Source organism: Ylistrum balloti, unplaced genomic scaffold, assembly GCF_031769215.1.
Source record: "Ylistrum balloti isolate Yb309-2 unplaced genomic scaffold, AGI_CSIRO_Ybal_v1 Utg370772, whole genome shotgun sequence".
Taxonomy (NCBI): Eukaryota; Metazoa; Mollusca; class Bivalvia; order Pectinida; family Pectinidae; genus Ylistrum; species Ylistrum balloti.
In genome coordinates this window covers 543,089-560,544 of record NW_026782452.1, presented here as the reverse complement: position 1 = coordinate 560,544, position 17,456 = coordinate 543,089, and the positions used below count along the sequence as shown (strand labels likewise).

General features: G+C 35.9%; 2 protein-coding genes across 2 annotated transcripts in view; both read right to left on the bottom strand.

Annotated features, from left to right (window-relative positions):
* The window catches only part of LOC132558224 (protein timeless-like), a 38,568-nt gene extending 26,558 nt beyond the window's left edge, over positions 1–12,010 (bottom strand). Inside the window, exons 1-7 of the mRNA XM_060222766.1 lie at positions 11,922–12,010; positions 8,636–8,797; positions 4,400–4,491; positions 3,907–3,968; positions 2,649–2,820; positions 953–1,086; positions 37–97 (exon numbers count right to left, since the gene is read on the bottom strand). Of these exons, the coding sequence (XP_060078749.1) occupies positions 37–97; positions 953–1,086; positions 2,649–2,820; positions 3,907–3,968; positions 4,400–4,491; positions 8,636–8,735 (621 nt within the window). The 5' untranslated portion in view covers positions 8,736–8,797; positions 11,922–12,010. The remainder of the gene's footprint in view (positions 1–36; positions 98–952; positions 1,087–2,648; positions 2,821–3,906; positions 3,969–4,399; positions 4,492–8,635; positions 8,798–11,921) is intronic.
* Positions 12,011–13,906: 1,896 nt separating this feature from the next.
* Positions 13,907–14,323, bottom strand: LOC132558232 (uncharacterized). The gene has a single exon (XM_060222774.1). The coding sequence runs from the start codon at positions 14,321–14,323 to the stop codon at positions 13,907–13,909; it is 417 nt and encodes a 138-aa protein (XP_060078757.1).
* Between the last annotated feature and the right edge of the window lie 3,133 nt (positions 14,324–17,456).

Here is a 17,456-nt window from a genome sequence, read left to right as displayed (position 1 = left end):
TCCAGTGTTCAAGAAGTCTCAAGTACCTGTACTTACCACTTCTTTCTTTTGTAGTAGAGAGATTAGGACTTCTTCATAGCCACAATCAAACAAGAGTCTGTAATTCAAAAAAAAAGAAAAAAATATGGATGTTCTATAAATTATAAACGGTTTCACTTCTGTACAGCAGGAATTTTGTTTAAAAATGGAGTGAGTAGGCCATTCTAATAAAGTTTGAATTATAAAATGCTTTACTAGTAACAATAATAATAATAGAAAACAATCCTTCATTAATGAATTTTTGCACGTATCCTAAATTTGCACTTACTCTAAAGTCAAACCTATCCTAAAGTCACACTACCATAAAGTCACATCTATCCTAAAGTCACATCCTTAAGTCACAACTATTCTAAAGTCAGATCTATCATAAAGTCACACCTATCCTGAAGTCACACCTATCCTAAAGTCACACTACCATAAAGTCACATCTATCCTAAAGTCACATCCTTAAGTCACACCTATCCTAAAGTCAATGATCTATCATAAAGTCACACTTATCCTGAAGTCACACTTATCCTAAAGTCACACTTATCATGAAGTCACACCTATCCTAAAGTCACACTTATCATGAAGTCACACCTATCCCGAAGTCACACCTATCCTAAAGTCACACTTATCATGAAGTCACACCTATTCTAAAGTCACACCTATCCTAAAGTCACACTTATCATGAAGTCACACCTATTCTAAGTTTGCACTTACTCTAAAGTCACACCTATCCTGAAGTCACACCTATCCTAAAGTCACACCTATCCTTAATTCACACCTATCCTAAAGTCACACCTATCCTAAAGTCGCTCTGGTGAATTCAGGTACATTAGTATATAAGTTTTCATAATTTCTACTTTATTTCTTATAACCCTGAATATTTTGTTACTTGTTATATAAAGGACATCAGACAAATTTTACGTACTTCACTCGCTCAACGTGCTGCATTATGGTGGACTGGTCAGGACTGGACTCCTTGATGTATAGAAGATTACGAATCATGAAAAGACATTTGTTGATTGCCGCGACTCCGTCGTCCGTTAGGCTGTATGGTCCAGACTGTAAAATGATAAATAAAGATGAAGAAATCTCCCAACAGATAAGTCGGAATGAAATGTAAGTTAAAAATCACAACTAACATGGCACTGTATTGAGCAGTTTAATTCATAATGCCGTAAAGAAAATCATCTACATGTGTACATTAAATATTCTAGCAACATGTTTTGCTCGACTGTTACAGATCTATATTAACAAAATTCATAATGAGAATTAGAAATTCAATAAAATAGGATCTTTAACAAAACAGAATGCTGTTCATGTGAGTTTAAAATGACTAGGGTTATTTGTGTGTATTACAAACCCAAGTGATTTTATTCCAGTAACACAGTCAAATAATCTGATAGTCAATTTCTTGTTCAGATGAAATCAAAGATTTTGACAGGTCTGATTTCTGAGACGATAACAACTAAACTAAGTAATTGATTTGAACATTGAATTTGAAAGTCCTTCACTTCAGCATGCTATCAAATGGCCAAACATCAGGAATCTTGGTCTCTCGATTACTAGAAAAAATTGCTCAAAAATATTGATTTGAATGAGTCATGATCATTCATTCAAAAAAAAAATTGGACGGTCATTCATCCAACTTTATGCTAATATCCTGATAAAATGGCCCTTGGCCTTCTGGATAGTCAGAAGAAATTCTTCATCAGTTATTAAGACCTTTATATACCTTCCTATTGAGAACATCAAAGAAAATGGTTCAAAATTTTACAGTCATTCATCTCATTATGCTAGGTTTCAATCATTAGAATTGTTGTGCCATTTGCTTCTTGATAAGAATTGGAATGCTTCTAGCCAATATCTTGACTCTAGGTCTCTTGATGGTAGGAGGTGGCTTACAGAATAGTATCATACAACCAGTGGGATCAAAATGTTGCATATTTCAGAAAGCTAAAGATTTCAAAGGAAAAGGCTGATGGACAACAGACAATCCATAATGTAGGGCTCTCCATCTGCCAGATTTGGGGTTGATATTCTTTTTCCCCAATCTAGACATGAAGTTTTCCCAATTCTAAGGAAAACACCATTATTTTTCCCCGATTCTAAGGGCCCCAGTCCCAAAATGGGGTGTGAGAGCCCTGGAATGCCATAAATTTGTTTGTTTGTTTGACAGGTTTAGTTGAAATCTTGTCCTAGGTAAACACTGTTAGTCATCATACAATATACACAATAAAATCAGTCACAAATTCACAGGTTAGAAATGATAAAACAGAAAATGTCTGTATGGATGAAATGCCCTCACTCTGAAGTATGCAAGTATCATTGTTTGATAAATCTGCAGAAAATATCCAATGTGACCTTTGACCCCTTCACCATGAAGAAATATGATCATCTTTATAAGGTATAGAACATGATGTTACAATGCTATGGAGTAAATCTGAACTAAATCTGTTGAGAAGTTCTCAAGATATGATGGAACAGAACAGAATGGGATAGAACGTGACGTGACAGGAGAGATATGAATAGGGGTATGTCATATACTGCCCCCAATATAATGATGAAGACATATAACTACAATATACAATAAATGTAATGTGTTGAATCATAATCATAAATACCTCTTCTAGAAGAAGTTTCATTTCCTCTACGATAGCTGTCACAAATGTTTTACAGAAGCATTTTTCAACAGTATCTTTGATTGCACTCTCAAGCTCAATAGCCCATGGTGGTTTGGTCCTTTCATTTGTGTCATAGTCATACTCCACAGGATTTGTCAACAGGATCATCAATCTACAACATTGGTTACATTTAATTGTATATTCCATAATCTGAAAGTACGTTCAAAAGAGATCAGGAATATGGATGCAATTTGTTGTAAGTTTCCTCTTTTTATCCCTGTAAATATTGATATTGCCAAGTAAAGCCAATCCTTCTGTGGATGTCATTGCAGTGGATTTGCTTCATCATTCAGCACATTCAGAAAATTCCTGTATCAAACAAGGGCTTCAATATTTTTCAGATCTGTCCTTGTTATCGATAGCATTTTTCAGCACGATCAGAAAACATTTGAATATCTAATCAGGATCAAACACAAGATTTTCATGATGGACCATTTGGATATTGATCTAAACAGAACATTAATTTCAGGCTCAAGGTGCCTAGAGAAGATCTGTATGAGAATTTGAATTGCACCAAATTATTTTACAAGTTACAATATTTAATCAGATTGAAAAGTGGTCGCAACTTATTCATTTTAGTTTAATACACTACCAAGAAATGGAGCATTTATTGACCAATCAGAAAAGAGTATTAAACTGCAGGACGACCGCAATATGCACAAGACCTTAGGTATTCCATAAAAACCCACATTGATCAATTACATCTGTAGTTCAGATACACTGCCATAAGTATTGAAACATTAACATTTCCTTAATCTAATATTCCAAGCTCAAATGATAAATCTGTAAAAACAATAATTTTGATCAACCCCATGGGTTTACTCTGAAATAGTATGAAATTCTTATACAGTATATAACATGGAACCTTTTTTGTTAGGCTCCCTCCCCTCATGTAAAAATTCATTCTTATTTGTGGATTACCTTAGCTTACTATTTCAATTATTTTGAATGATCCAGGGTTTTCCATAAGAGCCGGTCCCCGGTCAATTTGACCGGCTACTTTGATCATTTGGCCGCCTACACCAATCCAGTTCCGTAATAATGTTCCGTACACGACTACACGTACACGGCAGGCCAGCCTCCTACTTTCACTACACAGCCTACTACTAACAAAATTATGGAAAACCCTGTGATTCTGAAAAATAAAGGGGGCTTATTGGTTGGAAAGTTGCAGATAAACAAGGTAGTGAAGACTGACCTCAATGCTTCCTGTAGGTTTGTGTGGTCATCTCTGATGTACTTGATCAATGGGACCAGTTCCTGCAGTTGAAATGTGCACAGGTAAATCCGACTGACAAATTTCTTATACATTTTGTATGTATACACATTACACATGAATATTTGTAATATATACAAAGATAACAAAAGGTATTGGTTGAGAAATTAATTATGTAAATATAATGTCTGTAACATCACTCTCTTAGTGTATATAGCATTGCATACCACAGATACCTTCTTCAAGAGGTTTTGTTTTCGTCGCACTTTCAAATTTGAGGTCTAAATATAATCATGAAAAACTTATATACTTTGAAAATATTACATGACTTCCTTATAAAATACATCCTAAGCTTTTGGCGAAGTATGAACCATTGAAAAATTAATCTTAACTACCTAATTCTATTCAATATCATTTACAATATACACTTACAGAATTTTGAGGAATGATATGTACAGAAATGATAAATACATACCTTTTCTGGGAATTTGTTATTAAACAGCAGTCTTCTGTAGGTCTTGTCCATGTTATCTCTCATAAGGAACTCCAAATTTTCTTCAAGGATTGCTGCAGTAAAAAAATGATCACATGCAGATACCTGACCACAGGCATGAAGGGTCCAACTAAATTTACATCAGGGTCCAAATATATGTACACTCAAAAGCGAACTAACTGATCCATTAGACCTGAAAAATCTGGTATATTTACTTTTATTTCTTTTCTTCATGTCATTTAGTTTGGATTTATTTAAATATTTGAAAGTTTTCTTTCTTTTTCTGTTATTTTACGGGACATTTAACTATTTAAATTTTTTCCATTTTCACTTTTGGCCAAAGGGCTTAATATGGCTTCAGCCATTCTTGACCCTTTAATCCATCAGTTTATAATAACAACAAGAAGCCAATGGCCTCCTAGGTCTCAGGCAACTTAACAATGCAGTAGTACCAAAATCAAAATACAGTTTATTACTACAAATAAAAATGAGCTCAATTTTGAAATGTACAAATTATGACCGAGTGACAAGATATTGTAGTTTGGATCATCAAATTGTCAAGATTGGTCTCCATCAAAAAAAAAAAAAAAGTAAAAATCAATATGTGAGAAATAAACAACACAATATTCTCTTAATATAATGTTACAACAAGTGCAAGCTAAAACTGCTTCATACAAACTACAGGAAATGGAATCCTGAATTTCAAAGCACACAACACTCCATTTCCCTGTTTGGCCCCATCCCTGTGTCCTTTAATGGTCAGCCAAACAAATGATGCTTCACATAAAATTGGGACAGAAATGAATCCTGCCATTCCTATAGATAAGCTCATTTGGGACATTTTGAAGACATTTGACCTTCCACAATGATCATTACAAAAAGATGCGGTCACAGTGAGGGACACAGACTTAGGTAAGAGATCTGGAATTTTATCACCTGATCAGTTCACTTGTCCATGTTTGGCTCTAGTGCGAGCGATAATTGCATATTATTTTACATCATTTTGCTTCATTGGGTTATGGCACAAACATTTAATTCAAACATCCAAGAACTTTCAGTCTAGTTTTTCAAGCATGTACAATAGATATGTTACATAACATATGACATCTTTCCATCCTAGCTGAATGAGAGACAAATTCATAGCTCTGATAAAAAGCTGCAGTGGCTGTCATTGACTCATGTTTAACAAACCCCAAACATAGAGACAAATTCATAGCTCTGATAAAAAGCTCCAACAAATTAACAGCTGCAGTGGCTGTGAGTGACTCATGTTTAACAAACACCAAACATAGAGACAAATTCATAGCTCTGATAAAAAGCTCCAACAAATTAACAGCTGCAGTGGCTGTGAGTGACTCATGTTTAACAAACACCAAACATAGAGACAAATTCATAGCTCTGATAAAAAGCTCCAACAAATTAACAGCTGCAGTGGCTGTGAGTGACTCATGTTTAACAAACACCAAACATAGAGACAAATTCATAAATTAACAGTTGGCTGTGAACAAACAAACACCAAACATAGAGACAAATTCATAGCTCTGATAAAAAGCTCCAACAAATTAACAGCCGCAGTGGCTGTGAGTGACTCATGTTTAACAAACACCAAACATAGAGACAAATTCATAGCTCTGATAAAAAGCTCCAACAAATTAACAGCCGCAGTGGCTGTGAGTGACTCATGTTTAACAAACACCAAACATAGAGACAAATTCATAGCTCTGATAAAAAGCTGCAGTGGCTGTGAGTGACTCATGTTTAACAAACACCAAACATAGAGACAAATTCATAGCTCTGATAAAAAGCTCCAACAAATTAACAGCTGCAGTGGCTGTGAGTGACTCATGTTTAACAAACACCAAACATAGAGACAAATTCATAAATTAACAGCTCAGTGGCTGTGAACAAATTAACAGCACCAAACATAGCAAATGGCTGTGAGTGGCTGTGAGTGACTCATGTTTAACAAACACCAAACATAGAGACAAATTCATAAATTAACAGACGCAGTGGCTGTGAGTGACTCATGTTTAACAAACACCAAACATAGAGACAAATTCATAGCTCTGATAAAAAGCTCCAACAAATTAACAGCTGCAGTGGCTGTGAGTGACTCATGTTTAACAAACACCAAACATAGAGACAAATTCATAAATTAACAGACGCAGTGGCTGTGAGTGACTCATGTTTAACAAACACCAAACATAGAGACAAATTCATAGCTCTGATAAAAAGCTCCAACAAATTAACAGCTGCAGTGGCTGTGAGTGACTCATGTTTAACAAACACCAAACATAGAGACAAATTCATAAATTAACAGACGCAGTGGCTGTGAGTGACTCATGTTTAACAAACACCAAACATAGAGACAAATTCATAGCTCTGATAAAAAGCTTCATAGCTCTGATAAAAAGCAAATTAACAGCTGCAGTGGCTGTGAGTGTTTACAAACACCAAACATAGAGACAAATTCATAGCTCTGATAAAAAGCTGCAGTGTTTAACAAACACCAAACATAGAGACAAATTCATAAATTAACAGCTGCAGTGGCTGTGAGTGACTCATGTTTAACAAACACCAAACATAGAGACAAATTCATAGCTCTGATAAAAAGCTCCAACAAATTAACAGCTGCAGTGGCTGTGAGTGACTCATGTTTAACAAACACCAAACATAGAGACAAATTCATAAATTAACAGACGCAGTGGCTGTGAGTGACTCATGTTTAACAAACACCAAACATAGAGACAAATTCATAAATTAACAGACGCAGTGGCTGTGAGTGACTCATGTTTAACAAACACCAAACATAGAGACAAATTCATAGCTCTGATAAAAAGCTGCAGTGGCTGTGAGTGACTCATGTTTAACAAACACCAAACATAGAGACAAATTCATAAATTAACAGACGCAGTGGCTGTGAGTGACTCATGTTTAACAAACACCAAACATAGAGACAAATTCATAGCTCTGATAAAAAGCTCCAACAAATTAACAGCTGCAGTGGCTGTGAGTGACTCATGTTTAACAAACACCAAACATAGAGACAAATTCATAAATTAACAGCTGCAGTGGCTGTGAGTGACTCATGTTTAACAAACACCAAACATAGAGACAAATTCATAGCTCTGATAAAAAGCTCCAACAAATTAACAGCTGCAGTGGCTGTGAGTGACTCATGTTTAACAAACACCAAACATAGAGACAAATTCATAGCTCTGATAAAACGCTCCAACAAATTAACAGCCGCAGTGGCTGTGAGTGACTCATGTTTAACAAACACCAAACATAGAGACAAATTCATAGCTCTGATAAAAAGCTGCAGTGGCTGTGAGTGACTCATGTTTAACAAACACCAAACAAAACCTTTTGACGAGCTGTGTCTACCTGGGGCATAACTTTTCGAAAAAGGGAAGGTAGCTCAACATATAATTTACGCACATATGCAAAGTATAGGATCATTGAAATCAATTCAGTAATTTAGGAGGAGTAGCCGGTACATCTTGCATCTACGAACAGAAGGACAAACAAACAATCTGATTCCAGTATCCTCCCCCTCCAACCACCCCGCCTCTAATAAAAACAAATTACTGTCAGAATCAAAGATGGTCACTTTTATCTTAAAAATTATTTTTCAGATAAGTCCAACAATCAATGTTAACATATAGGGAACAAGAGGAACCTATATATGAAATTTGTGGATCTGGTACTTCTCAAAAAATAGTGACAACAAGAACTGTTTAGGACAGACTGATGCAAGATGCCAGATACTAACCACTGACAGAGGGCAATTTGGTCAGCCCACTATCCTCTAATGATGGTAGGCTAATATAACAAACTTAATGCCAAATGAAAATTTATCTCAATTTAAATTGTATTTCACATTCGATAAGATTATTTTCAAACAATAATTCTCAGCAATAAAAATCTATTTCTTTTCCCGTGTTTGAATGCGGAATTCATGGCCAGTTGGACTAACTGATACAAGGTGTTTTCAAAGCTATATACACATGAAAAGCATGAATCCAGGACTTATATATCAGAGTCCCAAAAATCACTGCCATTCAAATTTGAAAACATAGTTTAATACTTCTCTTTAATATCATAGAATGTCTCTACCTTTGTTATATATCTATGTATACTGGAACAATACTAGGAATAACATTAGGAGGAAGGAGATCTTAGATACAATACATACTTAGTGATTACTATAATTACCTTGGCTGTTACTGGAGGGAATATACACCCCGTCCTCCACCATTCCGAGGTTACTGGACAGGCTGTTTATCCCATCTACGTTCATAATATGCCACTCCATATTTAGAGGATTATTTTTTCTTCAGGAGAATAAGTAAAGCAAATTTGCTATCTGCCACAGATCTGCAATTGAAATTTCAAACAAATAAAGAAAATTTATGAATGAAAAATTAGTCACTGATACAAAGAAAGCTATAATATAGTTTATTACCGATGAAGGGAAGGTGTGAACGACACACTTACTATAGTATTGAACAAAGTATTGATACTATTGTATTGAAGTATTCAAATAATCGAGTCAAGTATACAACAACCTCTGTGATTGGTCGGGGGCGGAGTTTAGACAACCTGAATAGTTGATCTGACACCCAATTTGTTCCGGTAGGCGGAGTTATTGTACACTATCAGTTACATAACAATTACTAAGTAATCGCTGGAAAAATGTCCGATGACGGCAACAGTATGCAAAATTTTCTTCGACGAAATTATGTCCGATACGAACGATATGGGGAATCCTGTTTTTGTACAAGGCGATGTGGTTGTGATGGATAATTGTGGATTCCATCACCATAGACAGGGAGAGCGCATTTTAAGAAATATGCTGAAAGAATATGGCGTGTCCCTGGTTTTTCAGCCACCTTATTCCCCGGAATACAACGTAACTGAATATGTATTCAATGTCATGAGACAGAGGCTTCGGGCAAATACCCGACTTGTGTCAGAATTTCTGGAACTTGCAGTAGTAAATGCTCTAGATATTCCGCCCAACCAACTTCAAAGTTTTTTCACATGTTGCGGATATGTATAATTTTCGATGGAAAGATAAAAAATAAAATAAAAAATATATGGGACCACAGAATTCCTTTATTTTTTAATGCAGTATGAATTATCGGCATATATCAGGAGGTCCCAGGTAATTCGTAATTCTTTGTTACATATAATAGAGCTTGGGCTTAAACCGAAATATTTTGAGCCAACCTCCCCCCCTCCCCTCCCCCCCCCCCCCTTTCAAAAAAATAAATATATAAATAAAACTAGTACAGAATGACTATATGACTATATTCACTGTTAAGATGTTATGAATTCTCCGGTCCCAGTGATCTAACCTGTTGATATATATTTTGTACGTAAATTAGTTTAGTACTGAGTAACTTTCGTTTTCTCGTTGTACCATCGATGGAAAAGCAAGGTATCATTGGGTGTAGAATGAAAAAAATGGGACAACCCAATTAGGTCTGATCTGAAGCCACCTGTGACTTGGACTCTTCCAATTAACCTCTCGCGACAGTCAAGTGTTTGTAAAATGCCGATGTCTGCACAGTATTTTTTCACCTGGCTCCACCCACAATCGATCTAGACTTGGCTCTGCCAATCAGAGAGCTTGTTGCATAAATTTAAGGAATTCGATTTGTGAAGTACTTCAGTACAATACTATCAATACTTTGTTCAGTACTACAGTACTTGAAACGTTCACACCTTCCCTTCATCGGTAGTAAGGGGTTTAACTAATAACATCCTGAAAAATTCCTGTTTACCAATATTTACAACCTCGACTTATGTTACCATAAGGCGAAGTCGACTGCAACCCAAGAACAAGACAGAGAAACAAATGTGCAGACACTTTGCACCGAACAATGTCACTAGTCAGGGTTTTCAATAAGAGCCAGGAGCCGATCAATTTGACCGGCTACTTTGATCATTTGGCCGCCTACACCAATCTAGTTCCGTAATAATGTTCCGAACACGACTACACGTACACGGCAGGCCAGTCTCCTACTTTCACTACACAGCCTACTACTAACAAAATTATGGAAAACCCTGACTAGTTATTCCCAACAGAAAAAAAAAGTACCATTTCACACAACCTTAGTGAAGAAATAAGTAGGACAAGACAAAAGTATAATCTTCGTGAAACAGGTCTATGTATTAATAAATAAAAAAGGTAATTTCCACATTTATCCAAAAAGTTTAAATATTGATGAATGCAAACAGGAAACAGTTAGTAGAATTTCTTTCTCTACTATCGGAACTTAAGACCTGAATGTTTTGTTAGTTGGGAAATCAAGAAAGGCAAGGGGTATATATCTGCAAAGCTCATATCAGCTCATGATTTTCCAACATAATATGTGTCACTATGGTAGAACTATACTAACTCTATATGTTTTTAAACAAAGTTATTTGAAAGTCTTCATAGCACTCAATATGTGGCATGAAATCATACTTTTTTTCTGAATCTAGTGTTCCTAATCATGCAAATGACAAATTTTCCTCGACTGTTGCCAAGGAACAACCTGGAAACTTGAGGATGAGTGATTTCCCGCAGGTGCAATATGTAACCCTGGTAAAAACTAGCACCAACATACCACTCAGATAGAGAGAACTTCTCTTTAGCTCGATCTATTGAGTGTCAGACTTGTAAGGCAGAGGTCCAGGGATAGAAATTATAACCTCTATTACAATAGCATATTTTTGGCTTTAAAATCATGTTGATTTATCATAGTTGATGTCACTTGATGCTGTGTACCAACTCCATCAGTTGCGCCACAACATAATGCAGTGAAATATACAGAACCTGCTTTTAAAAAGCTTTTTTTCTTTTAAGTAATTTTTAATATGTGGTAACAGATCCATAATCAACTTTGCATACACGTACAAAAGGCTCGTATTATAATAATTTTTGCATCCAGGCTTCAGATTTCTGAGCCAGCATCGATTCAGACATGCCCAATAGAATCTAAACACTACGTTATGTATAAAAAGTTCAGGTACACATGTACTGCACACGTGAACTGACGACACGTGAAACGTTTACAGGCTTCCCGGATTCCATGAGTGATCATGTCAGTTTTATTATAATTACTCTCGTTATCATTGACCATTGGGAATTTGGTGTCGATTCAATATATTACCTTTGTCAATGAAATATCAATTTGATTTAAAACGCATTATTTGTCGCATTTCTCGAGCAGTGATTGCGAGACGGTCTAAATGACGACTGACGGCGAAAGGTGCACAATGAATGCTGCTCTCGGATATCTAGACCTAAATGATATAATGCTAAAGTTGTTGCAATAATGAGCTAAAGACTAAATTTAATTTGTTTTTATTCATAACTATTACGTAATAGTATCCTACCGATACATTGAATAAAACTTCGTGACTAACAAACCCCTAAATAAATGGACGAAACGTCTTATAATAATAACACCACAAGCATGTTAGAAATGAAAGAACAGACGAAACTTACTTGAATGTCTGTTGATGTTCAAACGTCCTCTCGTCTCTCAAACCCTGTAAGGTGTACTCCAATGTTAGACATATATAAGCTCTGTAGGCTTAGCCGCCATGTCGTCTAAAACAACATTTCATCTGCGCATAGTGTTTGCGCATAATTTGTCGGCGAATTTGGGTCAGTGAGGAAACGTGATTTCCGGGCACGTGGACAGCATACGTTGCCTTGCTAAGGCATATGTCTTGGGCACGTGGACAGAGCATCACGGTATGACTTTGAACTTTTCGGCACACAATTAAATCCGATATTGAATACCGGCCAGATTAGAGAGGGTTCATTTTATGAAATTGAAAAGAATCATCATGATTTTTTCTATTTATCTATTTATTTATATGCTTATTTATTTAATGGTTTTATGACTAAAATCATTAGAATATATGAATAAATTAATTATTTCACGATGTTTTCCTCTAAGACTACGTTGGAGGAGAAAATATGTTTTACAGAATTGAATGCATCATACTGATTTGTAGTTTAGTCTGGACATAGGTTTCGGACCGTTATTTATTTTGGACCGGCTAATTTTTACTATTGATCTGCGTTGACTTGCTCCAGGATAGTTGCTGTAACATGTGACGCTTCCGAGAAGAATAAGAAACAGTGATTAAAACAATTCACCATTAAATATTGTGTTAATATTTCATTGGCAAAATGGTGTATTTTTTTCTTAATACACATTCAAATTACGTGTTAAACATACTCCAGATACAATTAAAAAACCAATCAATCCCTCTTTGGATGCCAGTGTTTGTTGGAAAAGTGTTTTGTGTGTGTGTGTGTTTTTTTTTTTTTTTTTACATGATCATTTTTGATGACTCATTTCTGATTTTAATCAACTAGCGAATTGTGGACTGATCAATGAAAAATTAATTTTATTTAAATAGTAAATGTTATAAGAAAGACATTTGCCAAGAAATATGGTTTATTTAAGAAAAGGCAACCAAAAATAAAAAATTGAATCTTGCCCTTTAGAAAACGTGCACACATCAACACCGATTATAAACCATTTTCCACCATTATTTCATTTTGATTTTTTTTCTGTTACCACAATGTCATTTCCATTCATATGATAATTTTATGTAATACATGTATTTCTGCGTAACTGTAAGTTGACGTCATCAGAAACGGCTGGTCAGTCACATGTTCGATACACGTGTCGATCATTTCAGGTATGCGAAATTAACTGATCTGAGTGCGTGTTTTTTTTTTAGAAAAAATGATAGTGTTTCACAGATCTTTTTTTTTTTAAATATTTTTTATAATATGAACATATGAATTTAATTCATGTATTTGATGACAATTTTTTGACAAAGCATAGCTAACGAGAAATAATTTTAAGGGGTCAGAATATTTTAACTGGGTATCATTTTTCATATATTGATCGCAGTATGTTTACATGCTGGAAAAGCTCTTTGAAAATAGTAATCAGATGAATAACGTGAAGATATTATTGTGTGTTATCTGAGGCGATGTGAAAAGATCGACGTAACATTGGTCAGAATGGCGCTAAAATGACGTCATTATTGTCCCTTGGTACACACTGTATCTACTCTGCTGTGAATACAATCCAAATTAACACTGGGTTGATGGTAGCCAGTCAGGCTAACTGTAAATATATGTAATGACACTAATTGTGTTATTAGCAGAAGGTACCTCTGATCCCCCAAACCATGTAGTTACCTTAATACAGCTAAGATGTTTCTACTGCTTCACCGCCGACGTCTCAGTCGAGGTCATCCCTGACTGTGTGTTTTGACCCCTAGCTCAGTACACTCTCAGGATGGGGGGGTCCACAGTGATGATCAGTCACTGCGCGTTGGTGGAGGGTGTCCAGCTACTTGAGTCTTTCTTCATCCACACCCAGCATGAAGATCTCTCTGTTTCCTTGGCCATCCTCTGCACCGCTGATCTCTTGGTCCTGCCTGACACTCCCAATTCAGCTAGCATTCTCCACACAGACTGTGCGGGAAGCCCCTGCATCCCACCTCGACCGGAAAGCTGCAAGTCTGCCACCCTTTCTCCCTGCACTCCATCAGCAATGCTTCGTACTTTCCTCTCTTCCGTTCAAGTGCTTCACTGCACCTTTCCACCCATGGAACTGTTAGTTCTATGATAATGACCATTCTTGTCGTTGACAACCAAAGAACCATATCCGGCCGAAGGTTGGTTGGTACAATGTCCGGAAAGGTAAGTCTCTGATTAAGTTCTACTGCCAGCTTCCAGTCTCCTGCCTGACAAAGAATTCTGGAAGTTCTCTGCAGTGATGCGGATGTTGGTGTCTCACCTTCCTTCACAAACATAATCTGTGTATGTCTGGACCTTGGTTGGGTGGCCTTATTCTTTTTTTCCCTTTCCATAATATCTGCCTGCTCCCTTAAGACTTGGTTGTGGCGCCATGTATATCTTCCCTGTGCTAAGGCCACCTGACAAGAGGTAAGAATGTGCTGTAATGTTCCTCTCTGTCCACACAGGCGGCAATCAAGTGGAGATTTGCTGGTGTTGGTAGCACGTCATACACAGACCGGAGGAGGAATTGCAGTTGGAATTGCGGGTACTTCCAGATTTCTGACCAGGAAAGTGCATGCGGTTCTGTATCCCATATTGTCCACGCTCCTTGAGCTCCCAATGCAACTGCTTTGGCCTGCCTTGGTTCTTCCTCACCATTTCTAATTTCCTTTAGGACCATGCCTTTCTTCCGCATCAGCCTTTTTCCAAAAGGTGCTCTTAGTTGTTCCTATACCTTGTCTTCCTACTGCTATTGTTCCATCAATGTCTTTGTGTATCAGTCTACTTCCAGTCCCGTCAACTGCTCTTGATGCTGACCATTTCCTGCCAGTTCGTACTTCCATGCTGGCTAATCACACCTTATCATCTTTGGAGTCCTTCAAGGTCATGATGAGTCTTGCCTTGCCTGTCTTGAATTCTTCCACAAGTGAAGAGATGGGGAGTTGTATGAAGTATTTAATACAATATATGTTTACAAATCCACAGGTCCAATGGACATGATCCTATCTGCATCAAATATTTCTTATGTTGCTTAGGCTGTAGTAGTCTTAATTTTTGTTTGAAAGGTTGTGGGTTCGATTCCTGTGCTGGATGAAGATAAGATCATGCATGTTGGACTTTTCGTTTTGCCAACATATGAGTTTTTGTTCAACAAAACTATCATCTGGTTCCCAGTTCCATTTTTGATAAACAGAACTAGGGACTTTGAACCCACTTCAGACTACATTTCAAGCGAAAATCTGCACTTTCCATCTGAACATCAATAATTTGTGAGGATTACAACTCTGACCATACATTCTGTCTTTAGAACGCTCATCTCTATATTTTGTTGTCTGTATGATATGTGTTTTGTGTCATCGCTAAAATTGATGTTTGATTGGTGTAAACTAATAAAGAGCCACATGTCTTTCCTGCTCTTGACTAAAGACATGACTGAGAGCAGCGAGTCAGTAGTCACAGTCTATTTCATTCTAAATTCTCGGGTCCCTGTGAGTAGATTTCCTCCAGATTCTTTTAAAGAAATGATATGAAAAACCTTTGTGCAAGACTGAAAGTGAAAAAGCATGATTGACCTCACCTAGGTTGACTGACATATGATGCTACATGTCATTTTTATGATTGGACATAAAGACAATATACAAAAGTTGGACTGAAAAGCAGGTTCTTATCACAGGTTGAATTAAGAAGCTGGCAATAACATCGGCCAAATTTAATACCAATAGTAGAAAAGTAATTTTTCTTTTCTTTTTAACGGCAAGATGAGTTTTTTTTTTATGTAATTTGGCACAACATCAAAACAAGTACTTTAAATAAACCGAGAATACATTCCGTTTTTGGTGTTATGAATCGACAAAATAAAAAATAATTACATTAAATCCCTTTAATTTAATCGCATTTTGCAATAATTTTTACGTTTATGATGGACTCTTTTTGATAATCACTGAATATCGGCTATTTTGTTAAACTGACGTCATCATTTTTAAGTCATTAGGTAATAACGTAAAAAATGTCACTTGAAATATTTGTTTCATAGAGGATTAAATTATTTTGATGCAAACATTTTCATAAAATTGATATTTTCCACAAATAAAAATACATATTAAGAATATTGCAATACTTATTTATAAGACAAATGGAATAAACATTGCCAGTTTCACTTCGTTAAAGATGTATACCTGAATTGTCTTCCCTTGAATTTAAATCGATTTTATTGCATAGATATTACACAAAAGACGCAAGTTGTCACAAGTTGTCTCCCCTTTGAACATGTACCCAATTCGGAAAAAGTGTCAATTTAATAGAAAAATTTAAGTGAAGTTCAATATTGTACCTGTTTGACAATTATTCATTTATTTATTCCCAATTCAACAGGACTAAAGGTTTCACTTACAGAATGCATAACAATTATTCAACACAAATATAACACATTCAGTCATGCATGTAACACAGACTTAATGAACCACATATAAAATGAATTTAACTAGAGATAATAATATTCTTTCATTGTACTTTGTGAGCAAAACATATTACAGTCTAGTGCAAGTTCAAGAAAGTTACAGTTACATTGAATCCTGTTTCAAACACTCTACTTTCTAATATTTATTCCACTTCTGTGGCAGTAAAACTGATTGGTGATCTAATGAGATCCAGTAGTGCTTACAATTACTGAAATGGCTGAAATCGATCATACTTATATCTCATCACTTTCAAACTGTTGTAAAACACCTGTTGTGCCATTATCATTTAACACCACTACCTTATATGAAAGTCATTACAACGTATCGTATGTGACCTCGAAGTTTGAAGGATCAAACTAATCTTTTCGTCTAGTCCACAAAATTTCACACATGAAACTTTCAATTTTGCCATGACATGTTCCAAGGATGTAGAGAGTGACAGAGATATATGGAGTTTAAAGAATGGGCCCACGACGGGCCACCAAAGACGGGGATAAAGGACAGATTGGCCCCTGTCGTCTGAACACCATAAAAACATCAGTGGAAGCAGTTGTAAAACCTGTCAACCAACCATCAATAGACAATTTGTTTCCGCAAAATGTTACGTTTAAAATCATTTTGGGTCCATCTGACTCAAACTATGAAATTAAGCTTTCTTATGAAAATACTTGCTTTTCTTTTCACATTTAAAGGTAAAGCACCAGTATCACTGTTACTTTAAACAAAAAACAATTCAGTCCAACCAACTTTCCATACACTGTGAAAATTCGAAACTATTTTTTCCTGATAATGTCTACACTTCTGTTGCAGTACCTACAGTAGTTGGCCTTAATAAAGCAATGAGCCTCATTAATTTTCCCCCTTAATGGATAAATAAACATTTTCTTGCAAACTACAGTTCTGCATGATTTCAAAATGTTGTTCATTAAGAAAACTGCCGTAGAAAAAGATATGTTATACTATGTTACAGTTAGGAATGATAATTATGATAAGTTGACGGGTATACTCGAGATTATATTTAGCTTAC